General features: G+C 34.1%; 2 protein-coding genes and 2 long non-coding RNA genes across 17 annotated transcripts; 3 read left to right on the forward strand and 1 right to left on the reverse strand.

The window, feature by feature from the left end:
* Positions 1-551: 551 nt before the first annotated feature.
* LOC108199596 (protein argonaute 4-like) lies at positions 552-13,403 on the reverse strand. Of its 14 annotated transcripts, XM_064083135.1 has the most exons (14): positions 12,828-13,402; positions 11,855-12,265; positions 10,843-11,142; positions 10,487-10,685; positions 10,118-10,347; positions 8,104-8,658; positions 7,559-7,807; positions 6,744-6,967; positions 4,572-4,907; positions 4,390-4,471; positions 3,896-4,043; positions 3,014-3,319; positions 1,551-1,685; positions 552-829 (listed from the first exon to the last, which is right to left on the reverse strand). In XM_064083135.1, exons 2-5 carry the CDS (start codon positions 12,126-12,128, stop codon positions 10,278-10,280), a joined length of 843 nt encoding a protein of 280 aa, XP_063939205.1. In that variant the 5' UTR covers positions 12,129-12,265; positions 12,828-13,402; the 3' UTR covers positions 552-829; positions 1,551-1,685; positions 3,014-3,319; positions 3,896-4,043; positions 4,390-4,471; positions 4,572-4,907; positions 6,744-6,967; positions 7,559-7,807; positions 8,104-8,658; positions 10,118-10,277. The 14 variants fall into 14 exon arrangements, 13 of the variants coding, with proteins under 13 accessions (XP_063939205.1, XP_063939209.1, XP_063939211.1 ...); XR_001802453.2 differs by having other exon boundaries at positions 4,390-4,907; positions 10,843-11,063; XM_064083139.1 differs by having other exon boundaries at positions 4,390-4,907; positions 10,118-10,344; positions 12,828-13,403.
* Positions 13,404-13,432: 29 nt separating this feature from the next.
* LOC108197902 (uncharacterized) lies at positions 13,433-16,802 on the forward strand. The gene is made up of 4 exons (XM_017365642.2): positions 13,433-13,993; positions 16,107-16,226; positions 16,321-16,545; positions 16,641-16,802. The coding sequence occupies exons 1-4, from the start codon at positions 13,859-13,861 to the stop codon at positions 16,725-16,727; spliced, it is 567 nt and encodes a 188-aa protein (XP_017221131.2). The 5' UTR covers positions 13,433-13,858; the 3' UTR covers positions 16,728-16,802.
* A 1,703-nt stretch (positions 16,803-18,505) lies between these two features.
* LOC135148548 (uncharacterized) lies at positions 18,506-19,426 on the forward strand. The gene is made up of 3 exons (XR_010286617.1): positions 18,506-18,786; positions 18,875-18,943; positions 19,154-19,426. It is a non-coding gene; the product is annotated as an uncharacterized LOC135148548 (long non-coding RNA).
* An 80-nt stretch (positions 19,427-19,506) lies between these two features.
* On the forward strand, positions 19,507-22,640 carry LOC135148271 (uncharacterized). Its single transcript, XR_010286252.1, has 3 exons — positions 19,507-20,242; positions 20,329-20,383; positions 22,237-22,640. It is a non-coding gene; the product is annotated as an uncharacterized LOC135148271 (long non-coding RNA).
* Positions 22,641-27,550: the final 4,910 nt, after the last annotated feature.

Here is a 27,550-nt window from a genome sequence, read left to right on the forward strand (position 1 = left end):
CTTTATTCTATCCAACAAAGGAGCCCAGAAAGCAAGCTTTGTGGGAGAAGCACCTACCATAGCCCCCACATTTGTAGAAATTATATGTTTGGACTCAGGAAATGTATGGTACCATCAGATGCATGACTTTAGATAATGATCGTATCAGTACAACTTAAGTAACTATGGATATCTGAAATCATGTTCTAGTTTGGTTTAGCATTAGTTTACTTATCGTGGAACTCAGACATCCTAGCAACTTACTATTCTATTGCACTTCTTATGAATGAAAAATTGTACTAATAGAATTTCACTTTGTAAAGGAATGAAGAATTGTGTGAATATAAATGATGGATACTTTAGATCTCGATTGCTCTCTGATTAGAAACCCAGCCTTCACAGCACTAAGGTAAACTCTCAGGGCTCATCAAGCACAAATGGGAATATATGTTTGTTGGTCTTGATGTCTATTTCTCCGCTAGTACAACATGTTACTAATAGTTTTTCACAGTAATAACATGGCATAGTGAACATTTAAGTTCTGGTAATCTTGTCAAATAAAATACAAGGACTTCTATCTCAAATCAACAATATAATGCTCCTTGCGCAATACTAAGATATCGATTATACAGGACAGTAAAATTTATTTTTATACATAAGTCGGAACATTCTTACGCTGAGTATAAATTGCTATTATTTACTATAATCTACCTCAATCGTATCGTATTCTAAGAACATATTAGTTGTGAAACACTATAGGAGCGATTGATGCGAGTTCAACAGGGCCAGAAAAATCATATGTATCCAATGAGCAGTGAGTACCTTCCATAAGCATGCATGGCACAAACACCTGCCAACATTATCAGAACTAACAAGACTGGACCTACATCTCTACACTTAATTCTTTATGAGTAAATAATGTATGGGAGAATATAGTAAAATCTTTAAACGTGTCATGTACTTGTGAAGACCTTTCTTCTACATTTATGATTCTAGTAACATCTTCTCTAAAACAATTAAAAAGAATTACTAACATATAGGTTTCATATGGCCACCAATTTAGATAGATTGTCATAATCATAATCAATTAAAAGGCCAACAAACTCTACCAAAATAATCACTTGACCCCATAATTACCTCCACAATATCAAGTGCAAGCAACCGCTATCTATCTTCTCATCCACATCATAGCTACCTCTATCTTTTTCACTGATTGTTTCTTAATATCTTCTTACCGAATATTACGAGAAAATGAAATGAGGTAAGAAATTCTGGATCATGCATTGATGCATATGTGTATCACAAGGGCTCCTGAAGACGAAAACTCATCCTTACAATATATCGACAAAAGACGTAGATAAGATAAAGATCATCTTCTTCTGATCTCATTGGCCAAACACACCTCAGCTAAATGGAAAATAATCACAGTTGTTTTCTTCTATAGCATTACGTTTCCATTCTGGTAACAAGTTATGCACCAAACAATATCTAATTATCATGTTTTTATCAACTAATTTAATTATAATTTTCCAGCAACTAAACAGAATTCAACAGAATTGAGATGATAATACCTGTATACCATTAGGTGAGGTGTCCGCAGCTAAAACTCGGACCTTTGAACATGCTCCTTTTTAAAAATCTTCACCGCAGCAATTCTCGGCGCGTCTTTCAAAATCAACAGCTTATACGAATTCTGATCCAACGGACTGTGCAAAAAGAGATGGATACAATCAGCTTAAATTAGTGCATAACTTACTAAATCACCACTAATACAAACATATTCCAAACAAAATTTAAAATATTATAGCACCTCATAAAACAAGCTTCAATAACAATAACAGGTGAATGTGGACAGCATCACAGTGTAGAGATGCATAAATTGAAGTCGGAGTACAAGAATGCCGAAAGCCCAGCATACGAGAGGCACACAACAAATATTATCAAAAACAATTTACCCATGTCTTCCTTTTTTATGCACAAAAATTTGTAAAAATCAAACTAGTTCAGTAATTTCATCAAACACATAGCAAAGCTGTATCTTTGACATACTTGACGCTGATGTTTGATAAGATTATTGGAAACAGAGGGAAGGGAGATATTAGAACAGCAGAAAAGGTTGATCGGTTGAGGAAGGAGTTGGAGTGATAAATAGGTCATAGGTGAAGGCATCGCAGAGGATAGCTGTTGAGTTGCAGACTTGCAGCCTGCAGGAACGTATGCAGACACAATAATGATATGTTGTTATTTAAGTACATCTGACGTGGACGTCTATGTGGCTGTGACGTGGCCGTACAAGTGGAATAAAATGGATATATACTTAGTATTTTATTATTTATAATTTAAATTTTAACATCCTATTGTGCAAAGCACGGGCCTGGTATGAAGCTGATATTATTTTCATCGCACACAAATATAGTCAATAGAAACATGCTCATCAACGGTGTTGTATAAAGTGGGATAGAATATATAAAATGCAATCGGAAAAAATCATGGTTATTCTGCCGGAGATGATCTAGGAACTAAGTCATGCACCTTTTTATAAACTCTCCTAGAACTCTAAAATTAACACTTTCTTTACTACCATGAATCAAATATGCACAGTAATTGAGGATCAGTGGGCAACGCTCAAGGTCGTAGTCTTACTCCTCATATACTATAAATTTTAATGCCTTGAAAGCTACAACTCGGGAGTGATTGAATAGAATCTTTTTTTTTGCAAGAAGAATCAAACATGTACTTGTAAATTTGCTCAAAGAAAAGAAAATAAGTTCAAGATGTGTGTCTGAGAGATTAAACACCAATAAACATGTATGATAAATCAAACAGGAAACATGATATGATAGCAAGCAAAATGATGCATATTTGCTTTGAACAATGGATAGAAGAGACTAATTACAAACAAAGCATGATCACTTAAAAGTAAAAAAAGGGAAATAAAATAACAGTAGAAGAGTGAACACACATTCTTAAATAATACACATGTATGTGTTCAGAGAGGCAACAACCTGTAGCCAGACGGTATTTATTCACCTACCTCCATTACAATTTCAAGTTTTCGAACGTAATCACATCAACGTCTGCTTCCCCCACCTTCTCCATGGTTCTCACTACTTGTTCTGGTGTTTCGCCACATCCCAGCATCGCTGATGTTTTAGTCAGAGTCCCAGCAGGAGCATTTCTTTGTCTTTCATTAGGACATCAATAAATTGCTTAAAATTGGCATGGTGGTCTCGGACCGTACTTTGTTGCTCTTCAACTGTTTCAATAGTATGAGCTAAGACTTTGAATTCGGATTTTACAGCTTTCTCTACACAGCTCGGGTCTCCATGAAAATCAGAAACTGCACAATTTTAACAGTCCAGTTATTATCAATGAGAAATTTTTTTCAATTAAACTGTCCATCTCTCGACTAAACCTCAAGTACATTAACTCTTTATTTCCTTAATTTTGGCAAGCCTGTAGCCCCTTCTATAATTGAAATTCTAGTTAACTGCCAACGAGATAGAAATAAGAAAAGGGCCCAATTTCTTCTCTTTTAGACAAGAAAAGTGTTCCCTTTCCTCATTTTATATTTCTTTAACATAATATTATACACATACATGTGAGGGAGGCCCATGGAGACCAGGGTATGCCATGGCTAACCATGAGATTTTATAGATTTTCTATATTCTATGCTTTGAAATTTCATCTAGGTGAGTTGTCCAAGACCATATAGCAGCAACAGATTTATGTTTTTTTTCATTCAAATCCTAACAATAGCAATGCTTTTTCTTAGTTACTGTACTTTTTTAGTTGAGTAGCATCATGTTTTATCGGCACACCCTAAATTTTGTGGCTCGCTCAACCACTGTATATATAATATATTACATGCATACCGGGTCACAAAGAATAATAAGTTCACTTGCAGACAACTTGCCTGTATTAAGTAGTCTCCAAAATACAGACTGCGCTGTTCCAGCAAATACAGGGGGGATTTTTAGCCAAAACAAGGAGTGCATTCTTGTCAGTTGTCAGAGCCAATTCTTTCTTGTGATGTTCCACTTCCAGTAATTGTAATGCAACATCTACACAATGATTGAAGCTGTTATAACAAGTTAAATGAACCTAATATTAAAAGCAACAGTCATAAAGATCCAGCATTGCAGTTAAGATATATGTAAAGCACAATATTTATATATATAAAGAGAAGAAACAAACGCAGAGAAGATATAATTAGCTGTTACAATATTTTTCCATTCAGAAAGTATTCTTTGCAGGAAAGTCCATATGCATATTTTTTGTGCCACTTAATATGTAATATGACATTCAATTTTAATAGTTAGATTCAGAATGGTGTAAAAGCATATAAAATGGATAAAACAACTTGATTTTGAATTTACCCAGTATGCTGCTAAGCAAGAGAAAGCTTACCGTATAAATTTTCACTGACCCAAGCGTGCAGTAACGTTATTCTTTCCTTGCCAGTCCAATCTTTATCTGACATCTTAGAATACTGCCGAATCAAACTAAATATTTAGGAACAGTATTAATTTGACAATATGTATGGGTTCAATTCTAAATCTATAGCACCCAGTGGAAACTGCAAGCATTACCAATAAACGTTTTCATTATTTACATCAAAAAGTGCATTCCTTAGACCCTTGCTATGAAGATGCTTCCATAGCCTTTAGAACCAAAAAGGGTGGTCATACCTGCCTAGTAGAGTTATAATACTTCGACATTTGTTACTTATATATATAATATGAAAATCTGCTTGTTATATAAAATAAGAGCCACAGTCTTCATCATAGTGATAGTGATCATCTTCATACTCCACTGCTGCAATCTCATCATCCGAAGAATACTCTGGGATTGGGTCCAAATGAGCAGGAGCAGCAGTTTCGATCAAACAAACCGAGTGGCCAGCAAATGCTCCTTCATTTATGTTCCTGAAAAAATGATACAAATAGTCTTAATTGCCACATTCAACTTGTACGCTTCAACTAATGTTTCCAAGTTAAGCATACAACTTCATCAAAACAGGGTTACGTAACAGTAATACAACACGATTAGCACTGCAAAGAACAAACTATGGAACCTCGTGTAGGTATCAGGCATTTAGAATGTAGCAACATAATGCGTGTGAAATCAGGATCTCAGGCATTTAAAATGTAGCAACATAATGCGTGTGAAATCAGGATCTCAGGCATAATTAGGTTAACTTTAAAATAATTACGACAATCCAAAAAAAGAGAAGAGCTCACAGCACTAGCTGGCTAGTTATAACAATAGAATATATGGCAATATATCTTCACCAAAATTTATACCCAACAGTATGAAATATATATTTTTCTCAAGTACAAAGCTACTCCATATTTTGTTTAATTGACCTAAAGCCAACGCTATCAAAATACCAACTGCCAAGGAGAACAGAGTTAAAGAATTGATACCACCACACTCACAATTCACCTCCATAAGTGGAAAAAAAAGATGAAAAGAAGAGTAACTATTGTCAAAGTTTATAAGCTGCAAGAAAAAAGTTGGGCTCCACAAGCCAAACAGTCAGCAGTGAGAAAGATAGTAAGAATCTGGGGTTCATAAATAGAAATTAAAAGTTCTGTGTTAAGATGCTTGTAAATCTACCGAGGATAGGGGAGATAAGACAACTTGTTTAGAGCAAAGTAGTTTATTATAGGTAATTTCGGCTTCGTTATCAATGGGAATAACTACAAAAACTACTAGACAAACGGAAAACAAAATTCCAGTTTTGCATAATGCTTTTCATAAGTACATAATAGTTATAAAATTTGTCTAGCATAATAGTTATAATTACATAAATACTAACTCAACATGCTCTAAATATCAAATTTGCTATGGTATTTGGACCGATTTTTTTTATGAAAATTGGAAATCAACTTGTATGTTTTCCTCATGTTCACATTTCTCTTTAAAATACCCATCAAGAATTTTAGCTATAACTAAGAGCTTGCAAGTAAGATATATAAATTTAATTCATAAAAACTCCACACCCCTGTTAACAAGTAATGACCAGGTCACACATCTGGAATTATATACAAAAATAATTTATTGAGAGGAAGTGGTAGTGACATTATGACTTTGTAGATGAGAAACCAACTACAGCAAGATTAAAATCCCATTACATTTTCTTGATGCCATATACACATAGCAGGAAAAGGAAAGCCGGTAAAACAGAGTCTTGTTACACAAAAGAATGGTAAGAACTTAAAGACTCATACTACATTCTTAGTGCATATTTGAAGACAAAATAGGTAGTTTTATAGTAAGCAGTAAAAGGTGCATGGGAAAGGACAAACAGGAGGCATTACGTATCACATATTACATTTCCGATTCTGCATCGACACCAATCATTCTTCATGTTCACAAATTTAATTCCTTATATTACACTACTTGAACCCTAATTATCCTAATTCAGTAGCACAACAAATCCGAAAATTTAACATACACAAACACACAGTAAAAGCAGCACAACAGATGACGGTAAATAACAGTACAATCCTTTCAAAACAAATAACTTAAATCAAATTCTGGCGCAAAAATGTAACTAATATTCTTTAACATCAACTTAATTATCTCAAATATTCCATATAAATTGATTATTGCATACTTGTATATCCTACAATAGATTTCAACAATGTACAAATTCTATCGGAACTAAGATCAAACAGTGCGAGTGCTCGAGAAAGGCCTCGTAGTTTAAAAAGTTATGGAATCAAGAACAAAACATAATTAGATAAAGAAATCACCTGATTGTGCGTCTCAATCATCACCACATCACATAAGCCCTCGCCCAAAGACAGAAGGTCTGTTGATGCACCGAGCGCACCTCCGATCAAATACAATAAAATTGGCGTGGATTCAGACAGAAGTGAAAACCAGACTGAAGAAACGGGAGAAGGAAAGATAGTAGTGGCTGGTTCGGTCCAGACAATAGAGGATCGGAGAGGTATTACTGTCAATTCAATTGGAACTGAAATCATGAAAAGAGAAGTTTACAGGTTTGGAGGGGGTGTTTATGTCTTTTTAATAAGAATTAATTTGCTCAGGAGAAAGAGCTGTTCTGGTATAATAGATACTAGCATTAATGCCCGTGCAAGGCACGGGCCTAGTGTGAAGCTCATATCATTTTCTTCGTACACAAATATAGTTGATAGAAACATGCTCATCAGAAGTTTTCTATGAAACGGGAGAGAATATATACAATGCAACAGAAAAGTTTATAATTTAGAAAATTATATATAGTTATTCTCTCGGAGATGCTCTGTAACCTTAGTCATGCACCTTCCTATAAACTTTCCTAAAACCTTAAAATCAACATTTGCTTTACTATCAAGAATCAAATATGCATATGAATTGAGGATCAGTAAGTATGTATGTATGTATGTATGTATGTATGTATATGATGTAAATTCTATGATGGGAGAAGTAAAAACATTTAAGAGTTCCAATAAATCATTATGCCCTATTAAAAGAAGGAAATAATATGCCATGAGAGTATTTGTACAGTAATACTATGCTAGAAGATAAGACAACTAAAGGTCTTCACTAAGATAATCAAGACCTGGCTTGAAGGGGTCTTCTACTATATACACCAGATATAAGTCAGATCAATCACGCAATAGTTCAGGACATGAAAGATGGCTTTCTTTTCACCACAACAATCATCTCGATTTTTCTCAACATACTCTTTGGCCTCGGCTGCAAAGATATTTACAAAAGCAAGGCGGTTTTCCTCTGAAAGCACCAGTCTCTCTATATCCATTGCTATAATTTCTCCCCCTTCCCTTGTCTTCCTCACTTCCGATGAAGCCTATAATAGAGACGCAGCAAAAATGGCAGCACGAGAACGCCAAACCAACAGGAAGAGAACAGAATTAATTCTTGAATGTAGCAAACCCAACAGCAAATGCTCAGATCTTGTATAATTATGACTTGAATCAACATCAATGTAACTACTCTATTCATTCATGTACGTACAAGTCTATATATTATATTTGCTCATGAAAAATAAAAAACTCATGTCCATATTCTTTCTGCATTTGCCTTCACCAATATAACATACAGAGGAAAACATAAAGGAGAAGTTTCCGGAAGTGAATAGTATACCTAAATGACGGGCTTCCAGTAGGGAGAGCTCTAAAACACGCTTACTGCGGGGTGTAAATGGTATTTCTACAACATGATCTTCTCTACCTCTACACGTGCATTTTTTAAATTGATCCCGTCGACTTGAGCACTTTAGCAGTAATACTAGTGCCTTAACCAATAAGACCCAAAAAATTTGTTCTGTTCCAACAAAATTTATGGCCAAGGTGCCTTGCCTCTTCTTGTGCAAGCATAATGGCTTTAGATGCATTCTCTGTAAACCTCTCAAAAATAGCTTTTGGGACAGTTCAACAGGCTTTTCTTTGTCATATACAAGTTGCGGCGGCAATGGAAGTCCTGGCCAAAATTTACCATATTATCCAATGCATTGGCTTCTCGAGATCCTGAAAAAATTTGCCACTCCTAGTGGCACAGTTGTTAAAGTAGACATCTTCACTGATCCTCTGGTTTTTTCAGATTTTAGATTTTGAATATTTCTTTGAACAGCAACTGTACATGCAAAGCAGGTGATTGAACCAAAGTGCTCGTCAAACGTCATGATTGCCTCCAAGTAATCTGTGCATGATAACAGTAATAATTACACATCCATCAATAACAGGATAACAGTATCTTCTGTCTGAGCCAACTTCTTTCTTATTATGAATTATTCTGTACTTTCGGAGAACATGGATAATAGATTAAAAAAACCTAATATTAGCTCTTAATTTATATATAATATATAATTGATATTTTACTATTTTTTTATTAGATTGAGCATGCAGGTTTTGCTAAGGCGATGATATTCTCTAAATAAGCTTAAAATAAATTATATTGTTGATATTGGAGCATCATTCAATGGGTTTTGAAACCTCTACGAATGTGGGTAGTTCGTCTTGTTTAATGATTGACTTATCGACTTAACAGAGTTTAGGAGACAAGCATGAGTCCCAGATGAGCAAAATTTATACTACTTTGTAATTTGTAACTTATCTTATACAGTATATACAACCAAAACATATACTGTATTCTATAATTTAAGTCTCATTACCAATTTTGTATTCAGCAGGTTTTAAGAAAGAAGCCTTATTTTCACAGAACGCATGGCCAGCCATAAGTGATTGTACAATAGATTTTGTATAGAAATTGCTCATAAAGGAACCTCATGCATGATAAAGCTGCTCAGGCTCTCTGTAAGGTTTCACTCTCCTTTTGATACAATCTAACTTTGACTTTAAGTCTAAATATTTGCTTTGATTGATATGTATGCAGCTAAGCATATACAATATGTAGCAATTTGTTAAGTATGGCCCTTTACAGCAGTTTGTACTTCTGGTGTTTTTTTATTTTCTTTACACTCTTCTTTTACCAACTTCAGCCTGTCTATTTTGATTACTTATAGTGTTAATGGACAAAGGTCTAATTTCGATGTATTGGCTAGTATTCCTCGTGAAGAGCAGATAGCTGATCTAAAATATGGGTTCCTGAGGACAAGAAGTGGAAAATTTGTCTTTTGATCTTAGTATGTGCATGAGTGAAGTATGTGATGATGCAAAAGCAAACTTCTGTATGCTTTCCAAACTTCTAAGAAAGCAAGTATACTATTACAACAATAACACCTAGGTTTTTGAATCTCTATGTATAAATTGTACTTGAATTGTCAATGGAAGAGTTTTTTAAATTAACAACTTAATGGAAAGTTCTGTAATTTTAGTTTTGTACTCAAGCTAATTACTTTTAAATATGTATATTTATATTTTTGCATTTTTTTTGTATTTGTGATTTTTTTTTTTGGAATACTAAAGATAAAAAGATAAAAGGCAAAAGAAGTTAAAAAGAAATTCATTAGATTTATAAAAACCACTTGCATAATGTTATTATAACAGCTATAATTATGTGATTAGATATCACTTAATTGCATAGTAGCTAGAAAAAGCTATATAAGATCAAAACCTGCATAGCACATAAACGTAAATTTGACTTGCATAGCTCTAGACAATCAATTATGCATGATAAACCTAAACATGATATAACATACTGTTCAGCAGCATGCTGACGGAGGATGATGTCTAGAACCCTTAGGCCTTCTTGACAGTTCTTAGAGCCCTGACCACGTAAAGCTTGTGCAATGGCCTACATTGTGATCTTTGCGGCATAAGAAATCTCCATTTTGTGAGTCTTTGACTGGTATGGACACCTCATTCTTTTGTGATCACTCCCGTGGGGGCATCCATCAGTAGGAGTGCAGGACTGCAGTTCCGTTTGCTTCTGAAGATAACAACAATTATATGTAAAAGCAAAATTATAAGGACTTGGCCTACTAGACGAGATATTCTCAAGCACAAGAGCGAACTCTAGCAGCCACTATATGTAAACAATTGTAAAGTCAAAATTAAAAGGACTTTACTTATTAGACGACATATCCTGAAGCACAACAGTGAACTCAAGCTTGTTCCTCGAGAGAGCTCCAACAGTGAACAGACTCTTTCCCTCATCATAAGCAAAGTCTTTTCCTTCCAATTCCCCCTTGTAAGTGTCATGCACACGATCATGCACCTTTCTATCAATACCTTTTAAATCTACTGGACGTCCATCTTCATAACAACCTAATAGTGTTCACAGGATTAGCTACGACATACCAGCCTGACTTAATTCACAACAGCACAAGCATAAGACAGCTTAAAGTAAACACAAAAGGAAAACAGAAAGCAGGTACACCATGATATCACTTGACAATTTGGAATCATGGTAGAAAAAACTCACACTGCAGTGAAAAATGTCCATCAACATTTGTCACATTGACTTTGAAGTGATTAGTTAGAAACTGAACTTTGTTCCCTATTGATGCTAGGCCACGCCTCGCAATAGGCACACATGGAGGCTTCCTTACCAGTGGCTCAAGATCTCTGTCCACACGAACGGGAACAACATCTTCAGGTATGGGAGGAGGTGGTGGCAAAGGCTCCTCAACTGCACCATTTGTCCTGTTAACACCGTTAGTCCCATTAACACCATTTGTCTCATTAGCTCCATTAACTTCTGCATCAGATGCTTCCATTATCACTTCCCACATCCAAAATATACAAAATATTTCCATAAATAACATATATGATTGAAAACATCAAAGTTTAAAAGGTATTATAACATATCATAAACAGGTATAACAGAGCATTTATGGACTCTAAAAACTACACAACATTGCATATATTTCTTTCTCAAACATGAAAAGACAAAATCAGTGACGGACCCTAAAACAAGGTAAAAAACCACATAAGACACTATATATGAAAACAAAAACTAAAAAACTATGACATATTATATCCACGAACATAAAACTTCACCCACAAAGCCTTAAAAAGTCCACCAAAATCAACACAATAACCCCAAAAAAAGAGAATAAATTACATTGAAAAACAAATCCAAGCTTTGAAATCATACAAGGATGAAAAAACTTTTAAAGCAAAATCAATCAAGGCTAACTCTAGCTAAAATAAAATCCATTAAGACACCCCAGACAAGTATATGAACACCGTCGAAACAGAAGAAGACCAAAATTTTAGAGTGAAATGCAGATAGCTTCAAATCTAAATTGATAGCTAACTTGTCAGACATGAAAAAAATGTATCTGCAAAAATCTTAATGAAAGGGGATACATTAGTTATGCATACCAAAGATATGCCTATGATTGATCCTCGCTGACTAACAATATACACATAACAAAAGCCAAAAATAATTAAAGTAGACTATGATTGCATGAATATAAAATAATATGCACCTTTGCTTTCTCCGAAACCCGCTCCTTTCATCTCCGCTCTAAGTGATGCAATTCTTTCTTTTTCTACTACATCGTGATGGCTAAGTAGCCAAATTAAACCACGATATATATCCTCGTGTATCTCAAGCCCAAATGGCAAATGTCGACAAATTCTGATAAACAAATTCTGCTTGTTTAAGGTTATGTTTTGCAGAGTCTCCTGGATTGCTAACAAGAGCTCTGAAAAGAGAATTGTGCAAACTAAGTAGGGCTTGTATCGTCCCAACTGGATCATGCCATTGTAGGTGGTGCATGCCCGCTCTAGGCAACTTTGAGAAGATGAGCTAAGATAAGCACGTGTCAAAATGTAAATGAAGGTTCAACAGTCACCAATCAAATTGGAACCAATAATGTTGCCTCATCCATTTATACCTGTCATGTATGTGCAGGAAATCTTGTTAGTATAGTGGTGACACTACATTTAAAAAACAAAAAGAATAATCCGAGAAAGAATACTCACTTTAGTTTACACAATGAACACATTATTCTCTATGCATATTTTATTCCTCATACTCTAGTCTCAAAAGCCCAATTATGACATTGATTTAGCTCAACACCACAATGTTTTTATTCAAAGCTAGTTGTAATTACGCAAATTAATCACATGTGTAATATTAAAAAGAAGAAAAATTAATCTTCTACAAGAGTACTTCGATATGCACTTAGTTGCAGGAGTGTGAGTAGCATATAATTAAAATCATCAAACAAATCAATTATTTCACGAGGCAAGCACACCTCGCAACCTTCTATATTCCCCAGAATTACTCTATTGAATGTTACAACTCAATTCAATTTTATAATCATGCCACGTAAATCGAACAACCAAATTTCTTTGGTGTAAACATGTAACAGGACTACGGGATACCTACAAGTCTAATATAATATCACTACTTTTCAGGCTCTAAATACTAAATTGACGAGGCACGAAGAATACCTTAAAGGCAGTCTCATTCTCCGCTAACAATGAACAGTAAGATAAGTAGCATCTTCTTGCCTAGCCCACTCCCGAACAAGCACACCTTGCTTATGCGCGGGAAGCTTTTTACACAACCAAGCCAGCTTCGATCTCCTCCACTGTTCAGGAAGTTCCTCCAATTCCTTAACCTCAACCGGCAAAGCCCCGAACTCAAACCCGGCTTGTTCATCTCAGCCAAACCAAATCCCGAATCAAAATTGAACATATCCTTTAACCAGAGTTGGGAAAATCCCATATTTCTTCAGCCTAAGCATTGCAATCAAGGTGTTCGACAGAAGCCCTAGATGAAGATAATGAGGAAAAAGTGCGGAATCTGCGTGGTTTGGTGAGGGATCCTGAGAAAATGTTCGGTAGGGTTGATTGAAGGAGAGTGATGGAGCAGAGGACGAGACGGCGACGGTGGTGGTGTGCGGTGGTGACGAGAGGAGATGTCTGTGTGTTTGTATATGCGTATGGGTAATATACGTGTGAGCGTTAATTAGCAGGTTTGGAAAAAGGTTCGGAACACAAGGAATTAATTTGCTCGGGAGAACAACCTGTTCTCGTATCTATACTATCTATACTATACTATAATAAGCCAACATGGGTATAATTTGTAGTCCTACTTTTCCTTCACGTTTTTTGGTTTCGTCGTTTCTTTTTTCGTTACTGGACTATTACACGGTCCTCTTAGAGTTCTATTTCCGAGTGGACACTGGTTCTCCAAACTAAAGCAAGTACTATAGAAAACAGATACTTGAACCACCGCCCTCTTTCTTCCTCTCCGTCAGCCACATACGACCAAGTGACTCTTTCTCCCAGCAGAGATTAACTTTGCAGACAAGACCAAATACTACTCATAACACTTAACAGTCCGCTAATTAGCCCGCTGTAGATACAGAAAATATAACAAAAACCCATATACAAAAACTCTTTAAAACCCCAAGATTTTTGAAGAATTGAAGAGATGGGAGCTGATATACCCTTTTGTGGAACAGAGTTTGTGCTGTATGTGTTTGCAAGTTTGGGTTTGGTATTGCTTGCTGGGCTTATGGCTAGCCTTACTCCTGGCCTTATGTCTCTTGGTCTTGTGGACCTTAAGGTTCTTATCAAGTCTGGGCGGCCTCAAGATCGTAAGCATGCTGGTGAGTATCATCTGCTGTTAATTTCTTGAGAAATTTGTTTTTAGTTGCTTATAAGGATTTGATCTTTGTTTTTAGTTGCTTATAAGGATTGATTAAACTAAGAATGAATCATGCACGTAATGTGTTTGATCTGAGAGTTGTTTGAAAAATTAACTCGTTTTTAAAATCATTAGAATTGTGCAAGTTGCTTTAGTTATCTTTTCAACCAAGTGTATGAAATCAGTGTGATATATAATTATTTATCTGTTTGAGATGCAGCATTTTTTATACAAGTTTGTCATGCCCTGATTCAACTGCAATTTATTTGTAGCAGAACATTGTTAAAATGGTCTACATACCAACCACCTCTTTCTCTGGTGTATTTTTCGAATGAAAACCCCCAGTCCTATTTAGTGAAGTGAAGCAAAAATCATGCATTAACTTTTGAGCGATCTGTAATGTGCAACGCAGTTGCATTTGGAGTTGTTTTTGACAAACAAGTTCTCTATAACTCAGCAGCTTTATGCTTAAAAACATAGCAAGAAACAAGAACTATATGAATCTCTATATCGAACAAATCTTGGTGATTTAGAGCAAAAAGATTGGATTTTTAAGTGAAAAAATGAGGGATTGAATAGGAGATGGGTGAAAAAATGGAGAAGAAGAGGGAGAAAAGTATGAAAAATGGAATATTAAGAGAGAGAAAGGGAGGGTCAAACAACGTTTGGCTTATTTGTTAAGACAACGTACAAGTTGTATCTACTGCAAATGTACATGTTAATTAAGTGTAGATTATTAATGTGTGTTTGGTGTTTGCTTTGCTGTTAAATGGGGTAAGAACTCAAAACAAGAAAATTGGGCACTTCTAGTGCTAATTATGAGTAACTTTTTAATAAGATAGTATTAGTACTCGTTTTTAGTCGAAATTCTCACTGTCAAGAACTCTTTGTTTTCTAGAAGATGGACAGAGTTTGCTATGAAATGCTTCTGGTATATAAGCTTGTGACATTAGTGCTGATGTGTTAATTTTTTTGATAATTTAGAAATTATTGAAATTATATTTTCGTTAACTTGGTATAAATAATTGTATATATTCTGAATGAAAGATGGTTAGGGTTGCAAGAAAGAATGAGTGTTGATAGGGGTAAGGTTTATAATAAATGGCATGAAATAACAACTCATGACACCACTAAAATCAAACATGTTGTAACCGTCACAAGACTCGCCATTCACAAAGAGATCGCAATTTCAGTTATGAACAAGTAGGAACTGCTGTTGCTCAGTTACAAACAAATAAGTCAAAAGCTGAAGAACATGCACGTATAGGCCGTTCCGGTGGTCTTTTTCTGTCAAAATAAGATTCATTTCAAATAAAAATATATTATCTTCGTTCTACACGTGTGTGCTTTGCATAACAACCAATTTTACATAACAACCACAAAGTAACAACCAAATATTCTACTATTTCACATAACGACTTGGACCATATATATACTATCTATACTATACTATAATAAGCCAACATGGGTATAATTTGTAGTCCCATTTTTTGTTCACTTTTTTTCGTTTCGTTTGGTCACTTTTTTAAAATCACCATCTCAGTGCTATACTAAGTACTAACTGTCTCCTATTCCCCCTATGTATAAATACATCCTGCTGTATTCTGTTACTTTGATATGTGACTTGTGTAATTTTTTAAGCAATATTGATTAATATCATAGATTCATAGTTCATCCGAGTTTAAGATGGTACTTTTTGTTGATTTAGGCGGAGAATGATGTGGTTACTATAGTATATACTAGCAATCTGGCATTTGGTAGGGAGGATTATTTTTTATTTTTATATTTTTAAATGCGAGGGACTAGGGAGGATGGTAATAGGGATGTATTTACTACTATTGATTAATACCAATAGTAGTATAACAGAACTTACTTTCATGGGTCATTGACTCATTGTCACAATCAGTCGATCACAATAATTAATGGCCATTTCAAGATCCTTCCATTTAGGGCTGTTAATTGAAGTACTGGATTTGAAGTCATATCCATCAGAAATTTGGAATTGAATACAATGCAGGAGGTTGACTTGTATATAGTATAATCCTACATTGTTATACTTTGTATTTTTTGATCAGGACAGAGGAAAGGTTAATGCAAAAATCCAATCTGAAAGATGTGAAGACGAATGTGATGAAGCTGTTCTGCTCAAGTGTGGATTTAGGATGTTGGGTGCAGACTTGTTCAATGATACTAAGGTAATTTTGGCATGAACAGTCTTGTACTTTGAAATTTGGGGTACTTGGCTTATTTTGGTATATGACTGCTGTTTGTATACTGTTCTTTGCATAGATGCTGGAGATTAATAATGGTGCCAAAGAGCTTAACATCCCCACCAGCGATGCCAACAGGAAACTGGTTGCTTCGGACAATGGGGGCTTGCAGAACCCATCTTATTTGATATTTAATCCTGTGTGGGATTCTAAAGGAGCACCAAGTCCTAACAAAAGATTCAACTATCCATCAGTGCCAGGTGTGCAGAAGCCAATTTCTGATGAAGACATTGCTTTTATGACTGTAAGAGCTTTTTATGATGATTACATGATCAGTAGTTGATAATTTTAAGTCCTATTGTTCTCTGACGTGTAATATGCATGACATTCTGGTTGTAGGTTCTTGAACTGGGGCAACTCATTAAGACCAAACAAATTTCATCTGAGGAGCTTACAAAGATTTTCCTGAAGAGGCTGAAGAGGTAATAGCAATATGCCAGAGTCTCCGGGCCATATTGCTACTCAAGATTGCTTTCTAATACGTATTAGGATATTAACACAAGTATAATCCTGTTCTTGAAGCTCTAATCACTTTCACTGAGGAACTGGCATACAAGCAAGCCAAGGAGGCTGATCATCTGCTGTCCCAAGGAGTGTATTTAGGTATGCAAAATTTGTGTCCTCAAATTCATGCAGCATGGTTTAAATCAGATAAGGTTTCAAGTTATCAAGCACTATCATCTAGTGTTTTATTTTATTCGTAGGATGTCAGCTGCTTAGTTTCCTTGACTGCCTCTATTAAAACAACCTATACTTCCAAGAGATTTTCTTGTCCGTATGTTTTTGGTTTTGTGTAACTTGAATTTGAGAAGCTTTAAAATTTTACTTATGAGATAAAGTATTTATCTTTACGTCTGCTTATCTGTTCTTAAGATGGCATGTTAGAAATTAAGTGTAAAATCAACAAGTCTATATTTGCAGACAACCAAATACACCACGTAACAGCAGCACCACCGTGCAAGATCCTATCACCACCATAGCCCGCTGTCTCTCTCTTCATCTAGGCAAGCTCCTGTGCTACTTTTCATTCCATCTATCAAGAACACTACTTAATTCATCTCCCCTGAAGGTATGTTCTGGATACATATAGATGAATATGAGTTCCTATGTTCTAAATAACTAGGTTTCTTTGTTATCTAATTTAATTGCTTATAAGGATTGATAATTTCATCAAAGTTGTGTCAGAAATAGGTAGGCAGAATGGTAATTCGTCCAATAGTGTTGTTCCGGGGAAATTAACATACTTGAGTGAGCTTAGTTTGAATTTCGGGAGTTCAATTAGTTCTGGTGCGTTTGGATACTCTGGTTATGTTAGCTTAATATTCTACTTATAACAATGAGCCCCCTTGGATGCCTCCACACAAGAGAAATCTTTGCCAGAAACACTCCAAAATTCAACATGTTTTTGGTAATAGCAGAGAAACTTTGTAATTGTACCTGCTCCATTCGTTTTGTCTTGGAATGTATTTGCTTTAAAAGTTCAAGCAATTTTGCTTCATAAAGGCCCTGAACTGACTCAACCTCTTTCTTGGGTTGATGGACCATTTCCTCCAGATATTTATTCTCTAGACCAAATTCATCTGCTTCAGTAAGTGTTTATGTAGCTAGCTTATCATTCACATCTAAAGTGGATGAGATTTTCAAATAAATCCCCCTAAGTTCCTTTTGTAACCTTTCTATTGTATTTACATTCTGCTGCTGTGCTTTTCTCAGGTTTTCCCCTGGTTTTATGGCACATTCTGTTTCTAGTGTTTTATGTAGTATGACAATTTCAGTACTTGGGTAATATAACTATCCTTAAAATTCAGCATTCACATCAGATAATCAGAATTAGCATTGACACTTTTAATAAGCTTTGTGTTGTTGCCTTCTGCCTCTTAAAACCCATGTGCTCTTTGCGCCTGGCATCGTCAATGACTAAACATTTTATGCAATTGTAGATGCTCTATGAGAAAATTTGCTATATGGTATGGTCATATGTTCAAATTTAGGCAGCAGTATATTTCGACTGAATTGTAGTTTGTCTAATGATTAGAAATGAGTGAAAGTTTGTTTACGAAGATTAATGTGCAAGTAATTTGCGTTCTTTCTATTTTAATTTATAATTTAATCAAAGTATAAGGCAGATGTCATATTCACAAAGAACCCTCGTGAAGGTGCATTTGAGTTGTGTAAAAAGGAAAACTTCATGTAAATTGCAAAGGAAAGAAGTAAAATTATTTATCTCGAACTGATCCAGACTTGTCAAGAAATATACTTGGGGGATTTTTGTTTTATTAATCTGTAGAGTATCTTGCAGACTTTAACTAGTGGTACCCTGTTTTAGCAAGTGAACAAGGTTGTTTTATTCCTTTGAATGCCTCCAGATCCAGTATATACATATCTACCAGTTTAATGTATTAATCTTTGTTGCCTTCGTAGATATCATTCCAGTACTGAAGCATGCGCAGCAATTCTCTAGAAGACTGCCAAAGCATCTCCGAAGGTTGTAGAAACTTTATTTTTAACTTTGAGATCTTGGCTTGCTGGTTTAATTTGCTGAAGCTTTTTTTTTTTACTTCTTTTATTTGCAGGCGGCTGAGAAGCTTAAAATAACTGCTACTGAACTGACTAAGCTGCGAATTTCAGATGGCATTATCCCTGTATTGTTCTACTTAAAATGATATTCTATCTAGCAATTTATTATCCTCCCCTCCCTCATTAACACACACATACACACAGGCAGAACCCCCATGTGCAGTACTGAAGTTAACTATCAGATGTCCATATTATGTTTTTTCTATCCCCTCTAGGAAAAATCATAATATATTTCATGTTTTAACTATTGCTTATAATAATCTATTATCTTACAGAACCTGAGATGCCGAGGGGAGCTGGAAGTGTGAGAAATGCAACAATATCAATTATCCTTTTAGGACAAAGTGCAATAGACAAAATTGTGGGGCTGATAAGCCGTCCGACACCAAGAAGTCCCCTTTAGAACCTGTAGATGATAATGATCAGGTCTGTTTGATGATGTCTATATGTTCTATGTACACCCGTAGCTATTCTTTATCAATCTTTGTATGTATTGGAAAATTGAGAACAGCTCAAGTGCGCAATTATTATGTAAAGTATTATCTCTTGCCAAATTTGTTCACTGTTTATTTTCGGGTTTCTTTCCTATTTAAACTCAAGTATGATCTTGCTAAGATTTTCTTTCTTTTCAGTTATATGATTCTAGATTCATTAATTGATTTAAAGTTGTCTAGTGTTCCAGTGATTACTAGGCATGTCTTCTCAGTTTGTTCTGGTGAGTCTAGGGTTTCGTCATGTTATTGTAAGACTTTGTACTTTGACAGCTAATCTAATGTAGTAGGTGCTAGAAATGCATTTCTCGAATGCCACCAGTGTCAAAAACAACTCTATGTGTCGTCCAAAACAATTTGAAATGTGTCGCCCAAAACAAATCTTCCATTTTGCTAATAGACCAGAGGTTCTCTTGTTTTGCAGTCTCAATAACTCTAATTTTCAAACTACTGAGTATATAAGGCTACTAATTTCCATTGCAACAGCAATGCCCTCCCCGGAAATGATGAAAGCAGGCGCGATATCTGATCACCTCCTCACGGTTATAAACCCCTGAAAATATTTCTGCAAGCTAATGGCAGTCTCTATTATAACTACTTATTTTTGTTTTATGGTTGTTTCATTTGAATCAGACTATGTTTCATGTATCTCTTTCGTCGATTGGTATATAAGTTTTGGTTGTCTAGGACTTTTAATAGTGTAGTAAAATATTGTGTTGTATTTAAACTTGATTTGCATCATTTTCTTTTTATACAAATTGCTGGCAGTATTTTACTATTATGCCAGCAGTGTTTTTTGTACAGATTGTATTCTGACAGGCTAGAGATTGACAGTCTGCTTCCATAATGGAGAGCTATTGGCACTTGGCACAGGTTAATATGCTTTTCATTTGTAAATTGTTTTAGATACTGTTTCCAGATTACATTTCTGTAGTTAATTGCTTGCTATATTGTCATAGGAGCTTGGTATTAATTGAATTGCAAGTCCCTGTAGTTCTCTTCTTTTCTGCCACTGTAAGTCCTCTTTAAAATTTATTTTTTTTCATAATTTTGTTTTATCAAATTTACATAATCTTCTGATTATCAAATATTTATAGATATTACATCTTTAAGTGCTTATATTACATGGTTATTTAATATTTGTTCACTTATTTTCTATTTTTTAATATTTAACTTTATATTTGTATTTATTTGCTTTAAAAAGATGTGTTTGTATTAAAAGATTATGTGTCTTTTAATTTAATTAGTTTTTCTTTAAGAATTATGTTATTTAAAATGGTCTATATGAAGTAGGTCGATAGATGTGTTTAAACTTAATAAAGTTTTTATTAGGTTCATCGAAATAAGTTTTAAGAATTAGGTTGCTTATAAGGATTGATAATTTCATCTTTGTTGTGTTTGGTAATGCACGTAAAGTGTTTGATCCGAAAGTTGTTTGAAACATTAACTTATTCCGAAACCCGGCCATGATACTATTATATGAAGAGGCTTATAACCAAGTCCTTAAAATCCTAACAATAAACGCTTGGCAAATTTAGGAGTTAATTACCTTTGTCCCAAATGTATACTTCAACACCAGGAAGTAGTTTTTAGGAAGCAGAGCTTCTGGCCAGCTTTCTTGATATGAGTTTAGCACTAAAGCACAGAGAATAGCAGACTTCGTTTAGTATTAGCAAGATGAAGCTTATACATAAATGTTATGTTACCAAAAGCAACGTTTGTAACTAAAAGTAACATGTCAAATTGAAAAGAAAAAGGTGTCAAGTGAAAGAGCCAGTGGTTCAAAATGTAAAATATCTCCCTTGTGCTACAGATTCAAAGCAAGCACCTTTTTCTTTGTTTAGTTATTAAATAATATTATTCACTTAAATAAGCATCATTTAATAGCAGCTTTGCTGATTAGTACCTCAACAAAGTTGCACCATTCATCGAGGAGTCGAAACCTTCTAGCTAGGACCAATCTCCAGGCTGTAACTGCCCTGCTTACAGCTGATATAATTAATGGGCAGAGCTTCTGAGCAGCTTTCTTGATATGAGTTGAGCACTAGAGCACAGAGAATAGCAGACTTCGTTTAGTATTAGCAAGATGAAAGGGCACAAGGAGTGCCACTGCTGCAGGGATACACATGTGGTCACGTAATTAGACTACGGAGAGGACATTTAAAAAGAAACAGAACAATAAGTTTTATATTGGAAAGATTGTTGGCTGTTTGAGTATTCTGCAACAAGTACTAAAACATTATTGTTACTCTAAACTTAAATTACACTGATTTGCATTAATTTTTTTGTCTTAATGACAACAGAAAGTTCATTTGCTTAAAATATATAATATAATATATTATGCCATATATATTGATAAGTGTATTGTCCCTTTTTAATTTATTTGTCATTAGTCAACATATCCACATTCATTTCTCAATACTAATAATAATAACCTTTTATGTATCATCAGAGACAGGAATTATTAAATAAAATTATATTAATAAGGAATTTAAAGAAATTACGCGGTGATAGGGATCACTTGCTAACAATAAATCTCAATTGGTCTATTTAGGGCATCTTCAATGGGGTTAACTAAAATTGGACTTACAAAACTATGCAAAATCTGTTAATTTAGTAAGACATTGTGCTTCGATGATATTGATTGTATTATTTGGTTTGATTTTAAAAATAGTAAGTTATTAATATTTTAGGTTATTATAAATTCTTATAAATTCTTTTTTATGATTATGTAGAGGTTCGACAAATATAACTAATAATAAGAGGTTGGCTATATATATAAATAATGAAAATGTACTATTGGAATTGGATTCTTGCACATAATCTGTATATTTTATTTATTTATAATATATATTAATTATTTTCAGTAAAGGATTGCAGAAGATTGTTTTAAAGAACTACTATCCGAGCATTGATCACTACTCACCAGGTCGACTACTATCCACTCCCCGGTGCTCCATATATCTCTGAAGGGTCAAATTACGATAGGAATTTGGCCAAAAACAATCTCACTGGACTGATACAATTCTGTAATGGATCAGAGGTTTCAGATATTTTTACTGCTGTTATCCATTCAATTTTTTAGTATAGCATTGCAGGATGGTGAGTTCACTTGATCTTTATGTTCTTCGTAGTTTTTATGCCTTCTACTGTGGTTATGCATGTTTAATTTGTGTCTTTAGATTGCTAAGAAAGTTAAGCAAAATTTTGAATTGTATATACAGAAGGCTGACTATGCTTCTTTTTATGTGCTCCAGTTCCAAGCTTTACGTTCAATGTGTTAGGAATAATATACGAGATCAATCTTCTAATACAAAGCACACACACAAAATTATATGACGCAGAAAAATCCACGTCCCAACTTGTATTATTAATCAAAACCGTTATCAATAATACAATCCACCAAACTAGGATACTCAAGCCTACCAATACTCAAGCATGCCTATCAAACAATATGACTATGTATATATAGCCATCAAACTTAGACAAATCAGAATCTAACTCTAATATACCTAATCATAATCCTAATCCAATTCTAATTTCTAACTCAAATCAGAATCCTATTCCTATTGGGTTGATACCCAACAATCCCCCCCTTCAACCCAATACGGTTTCAAAAAATTTTTAACGATCACCATGAAGACGTTGACGTCCATCTGCCAATGCCTCCCCTTGAGTAACAACCTCTCCATCTAGCATAAAAAGATTTCTCTTATCCTTCCAACCTTTGAGTATCACCAATTCTTGTTTGGTGACCTCCAAACAACCGTTCTTCATCATGACAGTACATCCCAAATCAACTAATTTACCCAATGAAATTAGATTTCGATTTAGCTCCGGTACATACCTTACTTGAGCTAATTTTCGAATACGACCATTATGAAGTTTCATTGTTATCTCACCAACGCCGGTAACTTTTATCGTTTTACCATTTGGTAAAGCTATCATCTTTCCCTCACAATCCTTATAGGACGAGAACCACTCCCTCTTAGCACATATGTGATGAGAACATCCCGAGTCAAGTATCCATTCTTCTTTTGATCCCTTGTCTTCTTGAACCAAAAGAGCATCATCAACAGTCTCAACAAGCGAAGCACTACCCTTCTCTCGAATTTTCTTTAACTCCTTTAAGTCTTCTCTTGCTTTTGGACATATGAATTGATGGTGGCCCAATTCTTCACAATAAAAGCACTTGATATTAGGGTTATGTTTCTTATCAAACTTCTTTTTCCTATTATATGCATCCATCATAAGTGCACTTCCGTCCGATGTATCACCCGATCCTTGCTTCATCAATCTTTCAGCTTCAAGAATAACAACAGTAGTCTCATCCAAAGTTAACTTCGTTTTTCCAACCATTAAAGAGGTAATCACATTATTATACTTATTTGGTAGGGAAACAAGTAAAAGAATGGCTTTGTCCTCATCCTGTAATTTTTCATCCAAATTATTCAGCTGGTTGATCAACCCATTAAAACGATTTAGATGATCTCTCAAATCTCCGTTTTCTTCCATCTTAAGTCCGAACAAATCTTTTTTGAGAAACAACTTGTTGGCCAAAGACTTTGAGTGATATGTCTTTGTCAACTTCTCCCACAAATTTTTAGGGTTATTCTCCTCAAGAACATCATACTTGATTTCCGGTGCAAGAGCCAACCGGATAGTCGACGCAGCACGTAATTTCATATCTTCCCACTTTGTATTATCCACATCAGCGGGCTTCTTATCCTCGAGAGTTGCATATAATCCTCGTTGAATTAACAAATCTTTCACTGTGCTCTGCCATAAAGTAAAATTGTTTCTGCCATCAAACAATTCAATCTCGAATTTTCCTCCCATCTTATCCATCATGAACCTGAGCTCTTGATACCACTTGTTAGGAATAATATACGAGATCAATCTTCTAATACAAAGCACACACACAAAATTATATGACGCAGAAAAATCCACGTCCCAACTTGTATTATTAATCAAAACCGTTATCAATAATACAATCCACCAAACTAGGATACTCAAGCCTACCAATACTCAAGCATGCCTATCAAACAATATGACTATGTATATATAGCCATCAAACTTAGACAAATCAGAATCTAACTCTAATATACCTAATCATAATCCTAATCCAATTCTAATTTCTAACTCAAATCAGAATCCTATTCCTATTGGGTTGATACCCAACACAATGGTGCATACAAATCCTGAACTGTCTCAGCCTGTTGTGAATTCCTCAACATTGTCTCAGCCGTATGTTCTCTGCTTATGAATATAATTCTAAGTGAAGTTGCCATTTCTAATCTTTCATAACAAGCTCCAGTACATCGAAATAAACCCTATTGTCCCCTGAATTCACATATATCCCCAGTTTACAGCTTATAGGATTTTAGTGGCTATCTTTGTCCTTTTGATATTTGCTTCTTTCCTTCCCCTCTGTGCCTTTCAATTCCCCTCTATGTTACCCAAGTTAATATATTTATAACTTGACACCAACTGCAAGTAAGAATCAAAATGCTTACATTTTTTCATGCTTCAACACTTTCCTGCAAAAATTTGTAATATTCCTCCTGCAGAGACTGTAGATGCTCCACGAGTCCGAAGGTACTGCAGCTAAAGAATGTATTCAACAACTCGAGTACTCGGGTTCGAGGACTGATGAGGGAAGATTTGAGGAACAAAAAATGGGTGAAGTTCAAATTTGTACAACTCGGATGAGGGTGAAAGAAAATGAGAATGCTGATTTGAAGATTTTCAAAATTGCTGGAACTAAAGATAGTAATAAAAATTCATTTGATCAAAGCGCAGTTGTGGAGAACTGTTCTGTCATTGGCCAAAAGGTTACCGGTGCTCAAGAGTGTAATGTAAATATATCTCATTCTGTTCATAACAATAGTGATGATATACATGACGCAAGAAGGTCCGGCAACCAGGTCATCCCAAAAGTAGATAGTAGTAAAGAGCGTCTCAGTGCAACACCTGGGCATGTGATGAAATATGAAGATGAGGATAGTCGATTTGCAGCTACAAAATTGTTGAAATGCTTGATGTGAATATACCTTAAGGTTTAGATGATAAGAATAATGAGGACAAGCGGAGTAAGTACCTCTACTATGACCCACCACCTTTTGAAGAAACATGGATTTTTGCTGAAAAATATAAATATTGATTGTTCGTACTTATATTTTATAATATAGAAAAATATTGTACAAGACAAAATTTCAAAAATGGATATAACCAATCAGTTAATATAATTTAATACCATCATATTAAAGTAATAATAAAATACTAATAAAATGATATTAAGCTTAGAAATAATAAAATATAAATAATATGGTCGCCGTGCTTCGCACATGTTATTTTATAGTTTTAAATACTAAAAGCACTCATAATAATATATTATCATATAAAATTTTATATAAAAACTATAATGTTGTTAAAAAATAAAATTATAAATATCCAATCTTGAAGATATCTTTTTTCATACATATGAAGATATATAAAATATATGAAAAATGTAAAAATATATGAAATATTTTTTTCCATACATATGAACATATACGAAACATGAAAAAACTGATTTGAAATTAATTGAATAATAAATTATCACATATTAATAATATAAAAATATTTATAATTAGATAATAAATTGTAAAAGCAAAATTTTTAAGAGTATAATCAGTTGGTTGATATAATTTAATTAAAAATCAACTCATTAATATTAAAATATTAATAAAATAATATTAAAATTTAAATAATAAATTGTGAATTATATACCCGCCCGTGCTTCGCACGGGTTATAGGCTAGTAATAGATAGAAGAGTAGATGAACTGAATTTTAAATAAATTATATTAACCAACTGAGTATATTTTTTCACAAAATTTGGCTTTTACAATATAATATATACTTATAAATATTTTTCTGTTATTAATATGTGATAATTTATAATTTAAATTAGATTTTTCATGGTTCGTATATCTTTATACTCCCTCTGTCCCTTTCATTTCTTAATATTTCTTTTTCGCTGCTTGACACGCACTTTAATGCGCCTATAAAACATAGTTTTATAACTTTTTTCTAAAATTTTCTTTTTCTGAATTAAAATTTAAACATCGAACTTTTATTCGGAAAAGAAATTTTTCTAAAAAAAGTTATGGAACTATATTTTATAGGAGCATCACAGTGCGTGCTACGCCCCCGTCCCCCAATGTTAAGAGTTGAGGGGTACGGAGGGAGTATATATGAAAAAAAAAAATAAAAAATCGTGTAACAGATTAGAGTTAGAAGGGGTTACGTAATGAAACTGTTTAACAATGTAAGAGAAATTGACCTCCACATGTTGTAGAATTGTAGTTGCGAAAAAAGAGTACCAATCTAAAAAAATATAACTAAAAGTTTGGACTACAAATTATACCCATGTTGGATTATTGTAGTATATTATGGATACTAGCGTGGAAGCCCGTGCGAGGCACGGGTTCGTTATTTATAAAAAAATATATTAATATGTATTATAAATTATAATTAATAACTAATTTATTTGTTTTTTATTAAATTTTTAAGTATAATGTTCTTTCGAAAAATAACTAATAATATTAATTATATCTAATTTAGGATATTAAATATATTTTTATTTAACTCAAACTAACACAATATAATTCATATATGAGAGATTTAGACAATCAATAGAATCTAGAAGACTATTCAATCGAATTATAACGGAACCTTTTTATAAGAGGTAGAATTTTTAAACGTGAAATCCAACTTATGAAATAAGTGGATAGTTAAAATTAATTTAATATGTTCATGAGCTATGATACTCATAGTGATATGATCGAATTCAAAAACATGTACATATAAAAGATTGCTTAGAGCATCTCCGATGGCGTTGGCTGTAATCGTTGGCTATATTGGATCTGTAAGACATTATATAAAATTTGCTGGACCTGTAAGACATTTTGCTTCAATGTTATTGGCTATATTGGTTGATTATAATTTAAAAATAGTATGTTATTAATATTTAGATTGTTATAAATAGAATATATCAGTTTAATATGGTAATAATTTATATGTAATCAGCGAGAAAGAGGATAATAAATTGCGGGAAATGACGTGGAATTCACTACAGATCTGTAGTGGTTCGACAAATATAGCCATCCATGGGGGAATGGCTATAATTATAGACAATG

This window comes from Daucus carota, chromosome 8 (assembly GCF_001625215.2).
Source record: "Daucus carota subsp. sativus chromosome 8, DH1 v3.0, whole genome shotgun sequence".
NCBI lineage: Eukaryota > Viridiplantae > Streptophyta > Magnoliopsida > Apiales > Apiaceae > Daucus > Daucus carota.

Excerpts from the sequence above, each read along its gene's own strand:
- LOC108199596 (XM_064083138.1), bottom strand. The coding sequence starts at position 12,128 with ATGATCCAGTTGGGACGATACAAGCCCTACTTAGTTTGCACAATTCTC. Across the intron at positions 11,143-11,854 it reads GGGTTTCGGAGAAAGCAAAG|TGATAATGGAAGCATCTGAT; the intron begins GTGCATATTATT and ends GGATGTGGGAAG. Across the intron at positions 10,348-10,486 it reads CAGGATATGTCGTCTAATAA|AAGCAAACGGAACTGCAGTC; the intron begins GTAAAGTCCTTT and ends TGTTATCTTCAG.
- LOC108197902 (XM_017365642.2), top strand. The coding sequence starts at position 13,859 with ATGTGTTTGCAAGTTTGGGTTTGGTATTGCTTGCTGGGCTTATGGCTA. Across the intron at positions 13,994-16,106 it reads TCAAGATCGTAAGCATGCTG|GACAGAGGAAAGGTTAATGC; the intron begins GTGAGTATCATC and ends TTTTTTGATCAG. Across the intron at positions 16,227-16,320 it reads ACTTGTTCAATGATACTAAG|ATGCTGGAGATTAATAATGG; the intron begins GTAATTTTGGCA and ends TTCTTTGCATAG.